At 37.0% G+C, this 16,175-nt stretch overlaps 1 protein-coding gene across 4 annotated transcripts; it reads left to right on the forward strand.

Annotated features, from left to right (window-relative positions):
* The first annotated feature begins 2,279 nt into the window (after positions 1–2,279).
* e12/e47 (transcription factor protein) lies at positions 2,280–14,200 on the forward strand. 4 transcript variants are annotated; one of them, XM_018817842.2, is made up of 17 exons: positions 2,280–2,445; positions 3,061–3,110; positions 3,516–3,591; positions 6,048–6,091; positions 7,680–7,788; positions 7,860–7,937; positions 8,412–8,503; positions 8,686–8,784; positions 9,022–9,144; positions 9,217–9,384; positions 10,627–10,726; positions 11,048–11,202; positions 11,411–11,493; positions 11,784–12,025; positions 12,141–12,265; positions 12,526–12,691; positions 12,823–14,200. In XM_018817842.2, exons 1-17 carry the CDS (start codon positions 2,355–2,357, stop codon positions 12,942–12,944), a joined length of 1,923 nt encoding a protein of 640 aa, XP_018673387.1. In that variant the 5' UTR covers positions 2,280–2,354; the 3' UTR covers positions 12,945–14,200. The 4 variants fall into 4 exon arrangements, with proteins under 4 accessions (XP_018673387.1, XP_018673389.1, XP_018673390.1 ...); NM_001078480.1 differs by having other exon boundaries at positions 2,306–2,445; positions 8,683–8,784; XM_018817844.2 differs by lacking the exon at positions 3,061–3,110 and having other exon boundaries at positions 2,281–2,445; positions 8,683–8,784.
* The last annotated feature ends 1,975 nt before the right edge of the window (positions 14,201–16,175 follow it).

The raw sequence follows: 16,175 nt of genomic DNA on the forward strand, positions 1-16,175 counted from the left end.
CAACTCTTTGATCCAATGTTACTATATGTTCATTGGTTTGAGCAGAATATAATCAGTAGGCCTAGACTGCATGCAGAGCACATAGCACAAGTTGTAGTAGTAGTAGGCTAAGCATATTGTAATGTCTGTCGTTTTGTTAAAGCTCCTTTCAATGCGACCCTTAAACTGCTTGGGATCTTGTGTTCAAACGCGGAAACGAAAATTCGGAAATAATTAACAAAATATAAAGATAGTTCTGAACAGAGCCATAAAAATACCGAGTAGTCCAACCCATTGTTACGTAAAACACAAATTGAACGGCAATTTGGGTCCAAAATAACACAGTAGGTATAGGGAAAATGTATGTTTTTCGGTAAATTACAGAAAAACTTGGGCCTAAAAACAAATTTAAAGGTTGAAAAATGTAAAAAACATGTGTTATTTGTTTTCTGTGTCAAAATAAGTCAAAAATTAGAATTAGAAGCGCTTGATTTGCGACATTTTAGTCATTTAATGCGGCTAAATTTATACATTTTTTCTAAAAATGTTTGGTAAGGTAAATAGAAGCTGTTTTACACCTTCCCACAATAGGAAAACACAAACAAAACTTAACAAGTTCGTTTAAACCCATTGTCAAAGTCACCACTTTTGCTCTATTTTGGACACACATAGACGGCAGTTGGACTACTCGGTGTTTATACGACTCTGGTTCTGAAAAACGTTTAATCATTGTATTCACAAATTCAGTATATTTTAATACCATCGTTTTACATAACAGCTAATCGGTTATTTCTGTGGTTATCACCAAGTCATACGGCATACGCCATACATTCAGGAATTGTATTGTACGGTACCATTGCTTTCTCGCAATATTACTATGTATACGAATTATCAATATTATTTGTCATTGCTTACTACATAGTTATCTCCGGTTAGCACTTCAAGCTGTTACCTGATTGTTTTGTATCAGATATTGTGAACAATTCGTAACTGCTATCATAATGGCGTTTTTTGCGCGGGTGTGAAATAGGTGCTAGGTTGCATCTATTCTAACCGAGAAAAAGGAGAGTGAGAATTTCGCGAAAGCGATTCATTTTACAATTTGTTGTCAAGGATTCACGTTCATGATTTCGAGTTATGAGTTAAGTTTTTCTCTTGAACAGAAATTGTAGATGTATTGGTTGTGTGTTTGAGGTTACTTAACAAACGAAAAGATTTAACTTGTCGATCTGAAGGTAATTTCTTTTGGTGATATTAGGAAGTTTTCATAAATTAATTCAGGATTCATCATGTGCATAGTTTTTTAAAACTAATATGTCTTTAATTTGTAAACAAAGTTCTTGTATGAAAAACGTTAACCAGCCTATGTATTTCTCTTTCTGATGTTAAACGTCATCATACCAAGAAACATCAAACTATATATATATTTCATGAATAGTTCTAGATCAACTGTGTAATGTTTTATTCCATCCATTTGTTCATAAAGCTACATGTCTAATTTATTGACAATATATGCACATTATATTTTTAGGTTTAAATGTGGAGCATTTTTTGCATCCCTGTTACTGAATGTCTATTTGCTGTTAATGTTGATTTTGGTTGAAAGCTTTTTAATATTTTGTAGGTTTTGTCGTTAGTATTATTGATCACTTTGTCATGTAATGAAATTAAAAGCAAGCTACCTAAATAGACATTTTCATTGTCGAATATATTTAGCCTGCAGTCTGTGACAGTGGTTGTTGTTACGTAATAATACCGACCTTAATGACGTACCGGCTCTCAATAAGGTTATTTTGATCACACAAGAATGAACCCCCTTCAAGTTTGATAGCTTCCCATAGCCAATTAATTGAGGAAACGTCTCAAATGTGTTTTTACCTGATACTTTCTCTTGTGTTTTAAACATGGTAATCTAGTTCTTTTCTTGGCTACTGCAGTCTCGTCATATGTCTTTTCTCCATAACTTTAACAACTTTCCCATGCTAGTTGGTCCTGTTGATATGTGTGTAAGTTATAGTTCTAATTAATAAAAATAACCCTTTTGGAAAGTTTTTTTGTAGAATTGTTTTGTTTTTATAAAATGAAGTAAAATTTTCAAGGATAATTTGTTAACATATGGTTGTATTGCAAAAGCATAAAAATACTAACCAATTAAATTCAAAACTCAGATTTTTTGATGTATAGTTTAAGTTCATCGAAACGCCGTTTAAATAATATATATATTTTAAACCCATTAAAAAAAATAACCCACTTGATTACTTTGTTATCTGTATTGTAGTTTCAAAAGCTTTATTTGAAATGCAAATGTTTATTTATTGTAGTGTTTAGGTACTGTCTTTGTTTAAGGTTTTTAATGTAACAGTTTAAGTTAATAAATGTTTTCATCAAAAAGTTCTTCAATATCTGGAATAGAAAATAGCAATCATGGAAATGTCTACAGTAGCAAATCATATGCGGAATCAACAGGTAATTGCATCAAATATTTTCAGCTGTATCTGTTACGTAAATTTACCCATTTTTTATCAAATTTCTGACAAAAAATGGTTTCATTTCCCTCTCTTATTAATTTGATTTTTAAATGAATATAATTCAACCACACGATGCCAATCAAACGTTTTTTGCATGTTGTCCCGCTTTCTTAGTGCAACATTGCTTAAAAACCTTATTACTGTTCCAACTGCGGTGGTCCCAAAATTATCTGTAAACCACCTGTGTCAATAATGTCCAAATCACGATGTACAAATAGTGGACTTCTTTTTCAAAGAGAAGCTATAAGGCTGGTGGTGTGTACCTAGCTGGTTTTGTGGTAAATTCCATCAGCAATATCTGTCACTCTGCTGTCACAAGTTGTTACTCATATTGTGGCAACTGTCTGGGCTTCCTTTAAATTGTCTACAAAACATGAAAATCTATTTCACAAAAAGCGCTGCAGCCTGCAAGGTGTGCAAGATTGTTGGTGAAGCTACAATTTTAAATTAGTTTAGTTGGTTCAATTAAGCTTAGATTTAAAAAAAAAGTTTACTGGTGTAGTTAAATGGTCCTGTTACACTTATTAAAGTGTGCTGTTTCAATATTCACTAGGTTGGTCTGCACCCACTGATCCACCAAGAGAAAGCTACAGCTCACCCACAGTAAATATCCTGCATTAGCATTAGTTTACAACTAAACATACAATTACAATTTGGCCATTATCACAATAGGGACCATCCGACCATCTAATGTACATTTAATTAATCCTGTTTCTATCTCAAATTACCCATACAGTCTTTGTTTATGTGAAAAGTTCCAAACTGTGTTTGTTTTGCGAGCTCGTGTAAACTGACCCATCTTTATTTTCCATCCCGATTGGGTTTCTTCGTTTTTTTTAGAATTTTCACCTGCTTGTGCGCGTCGCGATTATTTTCGACAGACGATTTACTTAATCCCATTGCATGAGCTCCTGCTGCATGTTACCCAATCAATAAAAACAAAATATTATTGCATCTGAAAATTAAGGTTAAGACCTACTGTACACTATATTTGCAATGTGATTTTAGAATTACCCGAACACTGTAACAAACACGGCTGCTCGAAGTCCTAACGTGGTGGTTGGACAACCAGGTGGACCAAGTGGTAAGAAATATGTTTGTGTATTAACTTTGATATACTGGGTTTTAATATTGTTATTTTTACATAAGCATGTTGCATATTTTGTTTTGTATATTGTTTATTCATATACATTTTATGATTGTGTTTCTTAGTCAGAAATATATATAGACTATACAGTGAACTGTTCGGTTAAGCTGTTTGGCACAATACGATTGGAAAGTAGTAGGTTGTAAAAATATTGATTGGGCTGTTTTCAATGTGAAATAATGTGGAGTCCGACAATCCGACATGCATTTTGATTGATTGGACCGCCCTATGGCCTTGAATTAGACAGGCCTACTTTGACTGAACAGGCGGTCGAGTTAGCGCCATTTGTAGTGCGAGCGCAAGTTTCGTGTCCACCAATCGTTCTCCTACATCCGGTTCAAATGTTAACACCTTCGTTGCCGGAGTAGTTCGTTAATCACCGGTGCGAGAAACGAGGTCGTGGCTCGCGATTCTTTCGTTTTTATCGCTTGCGATGGCGAACGTAATCATCGACTCCCGCAACGAATTCTAAAAGCATTGTTTACGTCGTCAACATTGCTGCAGTGCGACGATATCGGCGTGACAAAACGTTGACCGGTTCCATACGTTACAAAAAACGATGATCTGTTGTTATCGATCGCTTGAAAACATCGTGGGTCAAGCACGGCCAATCAAGAAACAGAGAAATTCTGGAATGTTCGCTCAACAACAACAACGTACCGAGTCACTTGTGCACAATTAAAATATCTTGCCCGCTTTCCATAACGTAGTCAGCCAATGTTTTAAGCAGTTTAGATAAGGATCGCCGGACACACTTCAAACAACGCGCCTCGATTGATAATTTTTAACTGAATGGCAAACTGAGTTATCTTTGTCGCCACCGCGTTGTTTTTCTGCGAAAATAACTTTACTATCACAAGCCGTCGGTTATTAAGTTAGGCGACCAAGGAAGTAACTACAATTAAACCGCAGTGAAGTTAAAACTTGTCCCGAGCCAAGTGCGGCCCCGTGGGAGATGAGTAATACGTCAACCCACCTGTCAGAGAATTCTCCAGCATGGCTGTGTATCCGACCGCAAAAAAATAAGGCTTTAATTCTTGTGCACCATCAGTATTACGGCGCCTTGTATCAATGTCGTTCATGTTTGAGCGACTCACCTCCGTACCGCAACCAGAAAGAAATTTCGCAATCCCGATCCGTGGCCACTCAAGCGTACATTCTTTTGTTAGCAATTTCACCCCTGCCACTGTTGCTTAATTCGGCAAGGGGCGTCACTATTCCAAAGGGTATGTCGATCTTATCGGGAAACCCCGTTCCAGTTACTGGCACTATGAATTATAATCTGGTTGTTTTTGCACTGCGAAATTCGTGGAATTTTTGTGGCTTATAATGAACGTTGCTGCTTTGCCTGTTGCTCAGATACGAGTGTCGAATTAGAGATATTCATCCTTTGGCTGACTAAACTAAATGTGCGAGCAAGCCATGGACTGTGTTCTTGTTGTGTGGTCGCTTACGCTTGCTTGAAGAAAAGGTCTGTGGTTAACATAATTACTGAAAGAAGCGTTTGTTGTCGTGCCCCTGATGTCGAACTTGTGTGACGTGTGCACTTAACCGTGGGCTTATATTTCTAATTGATGCCAGTTGTTGTACCCAACCTATCAATTCTGGCACGAACATGAAGCGTGTTGTTCGAAAGAAGCTTGTTAACGACCCTCATTTCAATGCACGGTTTAGCAGTAGCAGCGCGTGCAACTTGAAAAAAAATCCAAAATACCAGACAACAAAGGTCTAAGCTGTTAAATACATCCTCCGATTTGAAAGAGTCGTTGCCTCCCCTTATTACTTGCCTGCTCGAACCGCCCCGCTGTGTTAATGTAATTTGTTTGCGCCCGTGCCGTCGGGCTTCTCTCCGAGATAATTTTCAATGAAAGTAAAATGCTCGTGCTGGTGCAATTAGTACCTGCTGTTGTCTCCTGTGACGAGGGCATTGTTTTCCGTTTTTTCCCTGCTTTAAAACTGCCCACCGGGAATTGTGCTGTAACTGCAGCTCAGAGTCGCTCAGAGCGCATAGTCGTGACAGCTTTGTACTGGTTTCGTAGAAACGAAACTCGAGTGTAATTTATTGCAATGTTGAAGTAAACTGTTGATCAGGCAGGAAGGAATTTTTCGCAATTATTAAATACGTATACCTGATTTAAAAGTTACGTAGGCAGGACGAGGTGTTTTGTTTGTCGAAGTACGTAGGATCAATTAAAGAGAAAGATCGTGTAAAATAGAAGTAGACATGTCTGATACGGGGAAAGAATGTACTCGCTCTATAACCATCATGCAATTTTAATGACATACACTTCACGCGAGCAGAGATAGAATAAATTGTTTGTTGTATTCGATTACCGACTTTGATATGCAACTAGCTGATGTCTCTAGGTCTTCAACATGTTTTGATATTTCAGGGAAACCACCGATGACCCCAGGACCATACGGTTATCCACGTGAGGTGAGTAACTTAATACCATATCCTATACATTATACATTGTATGCTGTACATAATGTTTTTTTAATTAGAATTGCTACTACCTATGGGAATATGAGTTACCAAATGATAAATGTTGTCTACCTAATCCGGAAATCGTTTTAGTGTTCTCCATATCGGGCTGCCATTTAGTAAAAACCATGATGTCTCCGTCCTTGAGACGGCCCTTTAACCCTTCACCCAGCATCTCAACTACAATGGGCATCGTATAATAGGAAAACACGAGCGCCACGCTTACACGTCCCGGACCGCCCATCGCCTCCCCGCGTCGTATTTAGGTAATAATGTCCATTTACCGAAGCACCGCGCCAAAGCAAGCGCCGGAAACCGAAACCGGTATTCTACTTTAGTGCTGACGCGCCAATCATTGTTAAATTGCCGCCGATGTTACCAATGTGTTAATTTACGGCGAGTTTTGGTTCCTACATTTCAAAATGAAAGCATATCATCTACAATATTATTTAACACTCGTCTATGTGAACAGTTTATTTTAGCTGTCAGTTTGTACCGTAATCTTCTATCATAGTAACACGCTCTTTAAATCTCCCCGCGTATGTGTGACCACTGGGTAACCCAAGTTTACAGCTGCCGTCTTGTTGGGATACTTTGCGTCACCCAGTGGTAGACATAGGTGGTGCCATCGTCGCACGCTTGAACGAGCACACAAAATCCGAAAAGTCACGATTTCCGCTCGGCCTTGCGCATCAGGCCAACTGTGACGTTCGCTACATTTGCACAACGATCTCTCGTAGCTACCCTTAGCGTCAAACGGGCCGATAAGAGACCGATACTACCGACGGGGAGCGAACCACGACGACGTGTTTGTTTTCCTTTGTGCTTGCTTAACGAGCGCGACACGGCGCGCAGATGGCACTCGTACGTTTGCCTGGGGGAGAAACAAAGAGAAAGGCCATGAATAATGTTCTTTTTTCAAACCGATTTAAATGCGCTGTTTTCCCACCCCGGCAGATCTCTACTATTTGTTGGGAACTTCGTTCTTTTCGTCACCGAATGACTCATAGCTAAGAAAGCGGTTCGCATTCACCGTAGCGTGTCCGCTATATGCGTGAAGCTTAACTTACATCTGCGCCACTTAAAGGCTACACAGCGACCATACCATTATCTGGGCAAGCAGCTTTTAAACTCCCATTCTCACCTGTGCGTCTATTCATCATAAAGCGTCACTTTGTTGCTACCACTTCCTTTGTTGGACCTCGCTACTAAAAACTATAGAAAACCCCTTTATGTGGTTATCCATACAACTTACCTAACACCTCATTTTTTTTCGGACCTAGCTTCTATAAAGGCTCCACTTAGGCCTCATCTTACCACTCACAAAAGAGTAGGACTTTGATGTATTGTCAATGCTACCACTATGGTACTTAAAAATGTGTGAAAGTACTTTGTAATCGCGAGCCAACCTTTTATTAACTAACGTAATAAAACGTGTCTGAAATGGCCACGAATTAAAAGATTTCGATTCTAATCTTCTTTCATCATGATCTTTGAAATATATATTTGTAAGGTTTTTGATGAATAATTTATTTTTCAGCAAAGCGTGATGTTGAATTTACATCGACCAAATAGTTCATCACCAAATAGTAGCAACAACAATAACAACCCATACCCGAACAAACGAAGACAACCCGAAGTCCATGCACGTATGTCAACTTGTTCATTACGTAATTTAGGTATCAAGTGAATATTAAATATAAAACGGTGCTTTTTACAGCTGGGAAGAGACGACGCGGACCTTACTCACCAACTCAAAGTGAGGATTATCATTCATACCAAGCACCAATTACCCCAGGTATGTTGTAACTTTATATCCGCTGGTTTTCCTCACAGTATAATACCATACTATCCATGTTAGGTGCTCTACTTGTCAACTTTATCTATCACATAAATACCTTGTATGGAACTCAGAGCTTTTATTTGCAATTGATTAAATCACATCTTTTTCATTAGATTTATTGAGTAACCTTTATTTTAAACCAATTTTAAAAAATAAATATCTTTATGTGTTACTTGCTATCTATGGCCTCTTAACATTGTGTATGAATTTTACAATTTTTTGTACTGGTTTGTCTATTTCGTTCCTTGTTATGCAAACTATTGGCTGTTGATCAGTAACCTACTGTGTACTGAAATAAATATATAACTTGTTAACATTTTACAAAATGTCTATCTTCGAGCCGCTAACCTATTAACACCTAATTTCCCACAATGATAAACTGTATAAATGAAAAGACTGCCTTTAATTTATTATGTCAAATATGTTCAGGTGATCCAATGCATGGTTCAGGGGACTGGTCATCACCAGGTTATACTGGGACCATGGGTCAGTATGGACAATGCCATCCAGCGGAAAGAATGGTAAGAATAATTACAATAAGTGCAATTTACTGCTAACATTTAATGTACGGAAGACCATACTATGCACCACTGAGTGTGGAAACTTTTTTTTACATTTAATTTATACTGCCAAACTTTGGACCAAAGAATAGAAGGTTTTATAAGTGTTAGGCATTAATCCCCCTTGCTTATTCCAATAGCAGGACTACAGACCAGACAGTTCACCTCATATGGGTAGTTGCCAACAAACTGGAATGCATGGTTCCTATCCTAATCTTACATCACCATACGGAATAAACGAGGTAAGTTTACACAGCGATATATGAAGTGTTGATACACACCATCCATCATTGGCGCAAACTTAATTACTAAATTACTGACTCATTTTATTTTCTTACATGTTTCAATTAACCAGCATAAATCAGTCACACTGTTTTTATGCTGTCCTTTGTATTTTATAAAAACAGAAAATTCTAGGTTTAAATGTGTATAAAGATTTAGTTAACTTTAGCTGTTAATTTTTTCAATATTATTATTAGATCTACCAGAACAACTCTGGGTTTCAAGCAAGCCCTGCAGCCACACCTTCACCTATGCTTGGTAATAACCAATGGAGACAACATCCGGTCGAATCCTTTCCCAATCAACACAACACACCATCTGTAAGAATTTATTCCATAAATTAACCCCCACAAGACTCACTATTAAACTATCTGTTATTTTAATTATTACAGCAAAGTTTGGATGATGTGGTTGCAGTGCTTGGTGACCATGCAGGTATACATAACGAAATGCATCGTCAACAAGTTGGCTACCCACCCCACACCCCAATAACGTGGGGCTCGCAGAATGGATCTGACGTGGCCGGGTACTCGAGGATGGCTCATTCAAACACACCATTGGTGAGTCAGGTTTTTCCAGCTTTGTTTTGTACAATTTTATGGTTCTTCTGGTGATTATTTTAAACTTTGTGAACAGGAATTGCTTTGTTGCATATTTTGCACTATATTAAGCGTTATGTAAACACTCCTAGCCTATTGTTTTGGAACTGGTAACTCAATTTAATATTGGTATATAAATCATTGTAGTTGGGAATGGTGTGTTAAGATTATACTGTAAGTCATATTGTGCGTCTCAAGCATTGGCTGAAAGCACTTGGCAAGTGTCTAGTGTTTGCATATACAAGCTATCATATCTTGTGTACCACAGAGAACAGAAATAAGTAGCTTCTTATGTGGAATATAAGAGTTAAAGAAAAGCTGTTTTCATCCAACATATGTTGAGGCAGGAGAGATGCTTCGTTTATAAGCTTAACAGATAGAATTGGCGTAACATGGTATCAGATTATGATATTTTAAGGCATTGTAAAGAGAGTAGTTGCGTGTTTGAAGCATGGGAGAGCTTCTCACTGTTTATATTCTGTGTAATATAGAGCAGGCGTGGGTTGGACTTTAAAGCACAGCGAATGTTACCAAAACACCGCAGTTTTTAATCCTCAGGATTACGAGCAGCAGCAGTCTCTCTAAGCTTACTTAAGCCCACACTCTTTTGTGTCCAATGTTCATTATTGCTGAATTTTTGAGGTTAAGTTTTATGAACGAAATTCATGTGGTGGCCAACTTGCCAATTCGGTTTATTTACGCAAGAACCTCAGTTAGAAAATTTACCCATAGCTGCAGTGTATGTAAGTAGCCAACTGTGGGGATGACGTTACCGTTAGAATTTGAATTATAATCGCGCAAATCCGTCATCTGTCTGACAGGCATGTGACTCGTTGTAAGTCAACATTATATGTCATCAATAATTCAATGGAAACCATCCCAACCAACACTTTTGCTCAACAACAATGCCACCGCTTAACTGTAAACCACCAATAATTAAACTAAAGACAATTTATTGTTCAGATTGCAGACAATTTTTTTTTTATGAGTTTATGAGATACTTCACGTAATAGATTAGTGCCTATAATAACAGAGAAGAACTTTTTTGCATCTGGTTAGGAAATTATAAATTCAATATATATTTTATATTCATGTGGTGCCTAAAAAGTTTGGAAATCACTTGACCCAATACATTGTGAATTTAATAATATATTATCTCTGTATTCTGTATGTTTAAGCTAATTATGAATGTTGTGTTTCCAGATCAGCCCAACCAACTCCACAAACATGTCTGGCAACACTGCTAACTATCCCCTCTCACAACCACCTGCCTCACACCAAACCAGGCAGATATTTTCACCAAGTAAGTAACTTACTCAGTAGACAATGAAGCAATGTAATAATACTTATGTAGGGTGGGGTAAGATGGGATATGTTCACAATATTTTTGTCCCAATTTGGTAGTAAAAAATGTTCACAAAATTATTTAATAGTAGCTATTGACCCTGGCAGAGTGTTTTAATTGTTTAAGACACCACCAGGAATATGAGATTTAGGTGCTAACAGTGTCCCATTTTACCCACAGTACTATACGTTAATTCAGCACAATTCTAACCAAATCGCTACTAATTTAAATTTTTTAAAGATTAAATTTTGTGAATCTTAACAAATGCACCATTGACAGCTGGCACCAGTAATGTTCAACCCGCATCAATCAACTCGGACAACACAAGTAACAGCGGTGCAAGCAGCATTGATGATAATATACTCAACATAAAGAAAGAGAAAGATTCTGCTGATTTAAAAGTGAAGACCAACTCGCGAGCTGCAAAAACAAAAGTAAAAAGGATATAATTTATTAAGGGTTTTGCAAAAATTGTTTTTAGAAATCAAGCCAATAATTCATTTGAATTAGGAGTTTTAAAATTTAATGCATTTACTAGATTATTTTTCCCTATTTATTTTTAAAGTAATATAAAACATATATTCGCACGATATCCCATGCATTGCTCACTTAGTGCTTATTGTATCCCTACTTCTCATTTAGGCGAGATCTGCAAGCAGCAAATCCATGGAGGACAAAGTAGATGATGATGATGAGAGCAAAGAGGAGCGGGATTTACGGAGAAGGTTGGAAACTTCATTTTTCTCTATGTTTTTACTTTTTTCATGTTGGCTTTATTTAGTATTGTTTAGTCATTAACACTTTGTTGTCTAAAGTAACCAGTATAATTAAAAGTTGTAACTCATATCACCAATGCAATGTCAGTCTCATCCATTACACCTAAAAAATTAAATCATAATATTAAATTTGACGTAAGGACCTTGGCCCATATTGGCTGTATGGCTGAACAGCTGGTTATAATATATTAATGTACAGGAGCTTACATTGTACTTGAACCCTTGCTCTTATCTTACAGTAGCATAGGATCCAAAGATAATGACGAGGACTTGACCGCGGAGGAGAGGGAGAAGAGAGAGAAAGATCGGAGGATGGCAAACAACGCACGAGAACGTCTCAGAGTCCGAGATATAAATGAAGCATTTAAAGAACTTGGACACATGGTTCAAATACACATGAATCAAGATAAACCACAAACGAAACTCACCATTCTCCATCACGCTGTACAAGTTATTCTTGGTTTAGAACATGAAGTTAGAGGTGGGTGGTAGTACGTGGTTGGAAGTTATATTGTTGAATTTACAAATATCCTGTCTTCTATCTTGAAATTGTCTTTATTTGTTCCTAATAAGTTATCTACTTCCCTTTTTTACAGAGAGAAATTTGAATCCTAAAGCAGCTTGTTTGAAACGAAGAGATGAAGAGAAAGCAGCCACTTCATCCATGCAACAACAACCAGCAGTTGATGAAGGAAGACTTTCCAACACCATTCATGCACAGGTGTTTAACTTATCAAGTTTTGTGTTTCAATAAAAATCACTAGTAAGGGTCATGTTTTAATTTTAGCTGTAGCTCTTAATTAACTTAATATGAATTGTTGCATTGTCAGTTTAATGGACAAGTGCTTGCTTCGAAACTCTTTCTTTAGCTATTTATTTACTAATCACTAAAAAAAATTACTAAAAATATGTGTGATACTAACTAAGTGTACAAAAATGAAATTCCTTTTTTGGTTATACTTATGTTAAAATTTCTGACAGCCAAGCAAACGATCACGCAGTGGTAGTGGGGTTACAGCCCCTGTTGCTCCAGGTTACCCTGGTGCTTCAACCCATCCGAACTACCATCAGAACCCACACAACCAAGGTGACCCAAACTCAATACCCCAACACCCATATGGCATCAAACACTATGGACCACATCCAGGTAACATTTCTATTTCCTATAGAATTGTGCGTAAATTTACATATGTTGTGAGACTGTATAGGATTTTAACTTAATTTTAACACTAAAAAGTTGGCAAACATTTTTTTAATAAAATCTTTTATATATTCTAGGTGAAATGATGACATCAGAAAGTATGTCAAGCTTCAACGAGCACGGTTACGTAAGTCCTGACGTCATGGGTATGGACCCCGGTGTGCAGCTCGACACTCCTTTCTCAACGGGTCACCCTTAAATGTGACGTCACAGATCCCACACTTCACCCTGTGACGTCACAAGCAGTGCTCGGTAGCACCCCTAGCGGAGAGACCGGACTAGTTTTTATGTTTCCTTCCCATCATGGTACGAGATTTAAGCAGCCGACGGCGCCGTAGTTTCTCCCGCCCGTGTTGCTTCGTGTGTGCTTACGCCTGTATTTAACGTTTTTGTTTCATTGCTTTTGCGTTTCGCCCTGCGTTGGTTCTCCCACGGTGCTCTCCAACTCTTACGAACGGTGCTACCACCAAACGGATCGTTACAAACCAAGTTCAAACGTGCGTTCACAAAAAAAAACATCCAACTACTTTGCTACTTTTCATACACACCCGTTGTCCCCATATACTTATAAATCAGTTTTTACTTAAGTATTCTTTTTCTACATTTGTAGCACGATCACTCTCTATTGCAATTGACGCCTTATTGTTATTAATAGTCCTTTTTATATCACGAAAGAGAGCTACTGTATTTTTATTGTTTTAAACGAACGAGTATCCCCAGTTCTTCTGAGTAGCAGTGCCGTCTTATATATATTCTCGATTCCGCTTTTTCGTTCGGATAACGCCAAGTGCCAAACATCAAGTGGCAAAAGTTATAAATGTTGAAGTTTTTTTCTATTTTCCCTTGACACCGACCAAGTACTGCCGCATATAATGTTGTTAATTTCTTATCGCGTAGTAGTTGTCTGCCGGCAGAGCAATTGGTATGTAGCGTATTGTGCGCGCCGGCCACCGTTCTGCCCGTTGCATAGTGTATGCAGCCCAGTCTTTTACACAAGCATTGGTATTATAACACTCGGTCGATTTTATTCTCGATCCTGTATTAAGCCGGCACCGTGTTAAAGTGCAGTATTTCCCCCGCGATGTGTCAGTCCACACCACCCCACCCCACACTACAAAATCACCAATGAATTGTTCGTTTGCGCAGTATTGTTGTTTGCCGATGAAATAATTCAAGTCATGCAGTTTTACTGGGCATGTACATTCTGGTGTGTTACGCAACTGCTAAGGTCTCCCAACCTCGTCAGTTTGCAATGTACATTCTTACCTAGACATTTTCTTGTGTACTTTTTACAGTTACTTCCTGGACGTTACCGTTTACTAAGAACACACAAGTGGAGCCCCATGTATAGATCATGTTACTGCAAAACAACACTTGTTCTGTAGAAGTCGCTTCGAATCGCTTTTTTGTATTAATTGCTTTTAGGTATTTTGCATTAAAATGAGTTGGATTGGATTCTGTGTGTTTTTTTCTGTGAGAGATAACTGCATGTTGTATACATTGGAGAGGTATAGGTTAGAATGAACGGCTTAAGGACATTTCAAATCCGGGAAGGCGAGGTTGATGGTTTAAACGACAAAACAAGGCAATTGAGAAGTTGGGAGTTGTAGGGCTAATGGTTATTTGCTTTCGATTGATACGGAAGTCCCAGAACAATTAACGTTTAATTTACCTTTATCGGAAAATACGTCAAAGTTCGTTAAGCCAAAATATTTGCGTAGAATCGTTACGCAATAGTTAGCCCGTTAAACTTTGAAATATTTGCATTAAATCTAATAATTTATACCTAATATAGGGGTTATATTTAAATATAGTTTATTAATACAATAACAAGATAATATGTAAAAAAATTATTTGAAATTTAGTCATTGCACTTGGAGATAATTTCTGAGAAGTGGTTTGTACCAAAAATATTAGCAACGCCCAATTTGTAGCAAAAACTGTGTATAGTACAATGGGGAAAGATGAGACACTTAAGCACATATTGCCAGATATTTCCAAAATCAAAATAGATAACGTTTTTGGGGTAATACCACAAATTAGTACTATCATTCCTTTATTAATTCACACCAATTTAATAAAATATAATAAAACACACGAGGAGTTATTTAGCGATCTGCACAACAGGTGAAATTTTACAAATTCGAAAACACACAGGATAAAATGGGACAGTTTAAAATCATTGTTAGTTTTGATTATTAAGTGTATTTATAAATAGGAATATACGTAAATAACACGAAATAATACTGTACGCTTTGAAAATTAGGTCTTGACATTCTTTTTCTTGCCCTACTGCTATTGTTTTTAACATGTTACCTATACATTATATTATTGCATAACAATTGGTATTGTTTGAACGACAATGGGCAATGTTCGAACATCAATGGATAAATATTGCATCCTACAAATGTATATGAACTTGTAATAACAGAAAATTGATAATAACTATTGATAAGGTTTTTATTTTTGCTACAAATTGGGTATTACTACTCTGTTTTTGGCACAAGCAACTTCTCATAAATTATCACCAAGTGCAAATGACCAAATTTCGAATATATTTTCAAAATATTATCTTTTTATTATATAAGTATCTTATAGTTGAATAACTCCTGAGGTATAAATTACTAAATTAAAAGCAAATCTTTCAAAGTTTGGCAATGAAAACATAGAAAACTACAATGTGGGGGAAGATGGGACTCAAAATTGAAATGTATTTACATTAGCAGTATTCTGTAACTTGTAGTTAACCTACCGAGTTTGACAGGCTATGCTAGTTTCTTTGCCATGTAAACTTTCTACCTATTGCCACACGGTAACAAATGGCAACCGAAAATTTTGTTGGTTAACCCTGGTTTGTTTTTGATCAAGCATATTCAACTGTGGTAATAAACAGCTAATTAAACTAAAATTTTTCAAATTTTAATACGTCCTCACTCATTAGAGCTATGCTCTCTTGTCTTCAATGTCTTGCTAGTAGCAGAGTCGTATAAACACCGAGTAGTCCAACTGCCGTCTATGTGTGTCCAAAATAGAGCAAAAGTGGTGACTTTGACAATGGATTTAAACGAACTTGTTAAGTTTTGTTTGTGTTTTCCTATTGTGGGAAGGTGTAAAACAGCTTCTATTTACCTTACCAAACATTTTTTAGAAAAAATGTATAAATTTAGCCGCATTAAATGACTAAAATGTCGCAAATCAACCGCTTCTAATTCTAATTTTTGACTTTTTTTGACACAGAAAACAAATAACACATGTTTTTTACATTTTTCAACCTTTAAATTTGTTTTTAGGCCCAAGTTTTTCTGTAATTTACCGAAAAACATACATTTTCCCTATACCTACTGTGTTATTTTGGACCCAAATTGCCGTTCAATTTGTGTTTTACGTAACAATGGGTTGGACTACTCGGTATTTCTATGGCTCTGGCTAG

This window comes from Ciona intestinalis, chromosome 3 (assembly GCF_000224145.3).
Source record: "Ciona intestinalis chromosome 3, KH, whole genome shotgun sequence".
NCBI lineage: Eukaryota > Metazoa > Chordata > Ascidiacea > Phlebobranchia > Cionidae > Ciona > Ciona intestinalis.

What these genes read in the sequence shown, in the direction of transcription:
- e12/e47 (NM_001078480.1), top strand. Translation starts at nt 2,355, where the DNA reads ATGTTTTCATCAAAAAGTTCTTCAATATCTGGAATAGAAAATAGCAAT. An exon ending in CCAAGCACCAATTACCCCAG is followed by an intron (nt 7,938 to 8,411) that starts GTATGTTGTAAC and finishes AAATATGTTCAG; the next exon opens with GTGATCCAATGCATGGTTCA. An exon ending in GAGCGGGATTTACGGAGAAG is followed by an intron (nt 11,494 to 11,783) that starts GTTGGAAACTTC and finishes CTTATCTTACAG; the next exon opens with TAGCATAGGATCCAAAGATA.